General features: G+C 33.7%; 1 protein-coding gene across 1 annotated transcript in view; it reads left to right on the forward strand.

The window, feature by feature from the left end:
* The window catches only part of LOC119585811 (solute carrier family 25 member 36-like), a gene marked incomplete at its 3' end in the record, with an annotated part of 29,761 nt that overhangs the window by 24,430 nt on the left and 4,782 nt on the right, over positions 1 to 549 (forward strand). The window contains 1 exon segment of the mRNA XM_037934532.1: positions 386 to 510. Within this exon segment, the coding sequence (XP_037790460.1) occupies positions 386 to 510 (125 nt within the window).

Consider the following 549-nt stretch of genomic DNA (forward strand, 5'->3'; position numbering starts at 1 on the left):
GTTATTGAGGAAAAGAAAGTGACACAATGACCTTGGTCAAGTGGTTCAGAGTTATATTATACAGCTTCTATTTTCACTCAGAATTAGGATAAAAGTGCCATGAAATTGTGGGGATTTTGGTGTAATTGTTAATGTGAAGTTTGCAATTAAATAAGGGTAATCTTCAGTCTTGAAAATATTACAAAGTGGTTTTCAGTTTTTCATGCTGAATAAAGTCAATAAAGGCCTCCTCGTATAGCATTGTATGCAGAAAAGTTGTCAGTATAACTTTTTTTATTATTTATTTTTCCTTTGTGACATCTGATCAGATATTACAGTAAAACCAAGTGATACACTTTCCATGGTCATAAAAAAATAAACACCTTTTTTTTTTTATTATTTCCAGGATTTACAGCATGTACAGCTACCAACCCTATCTGGTTTGTGAAAACACGCTTACAGTTGGATTACGCTCGTTTAGGTCACAAAGTGTCTGCCCTTCAGTGTATCCGTCGAACTTACCGGCAACAGGTGAGGATTTATGGTCTAGTATTTTGTTTATTTATTCAT

The sequence above is a fragment of the Penaeus monodon genome, chromosome 20 (genome assembly GCF_015228065.2).
Source record: "Penaeus monodon isolate SGIC_2016 chromosome 20, NSTDA_Pmon_1, whole genome shotgun sequence".
Lineage (NCBI taxonomy): Eukaryota > Metazoa > Arthropoda > Malacostraca > Decapoda > Penaeidae > Penaeus > Penaeus monodon.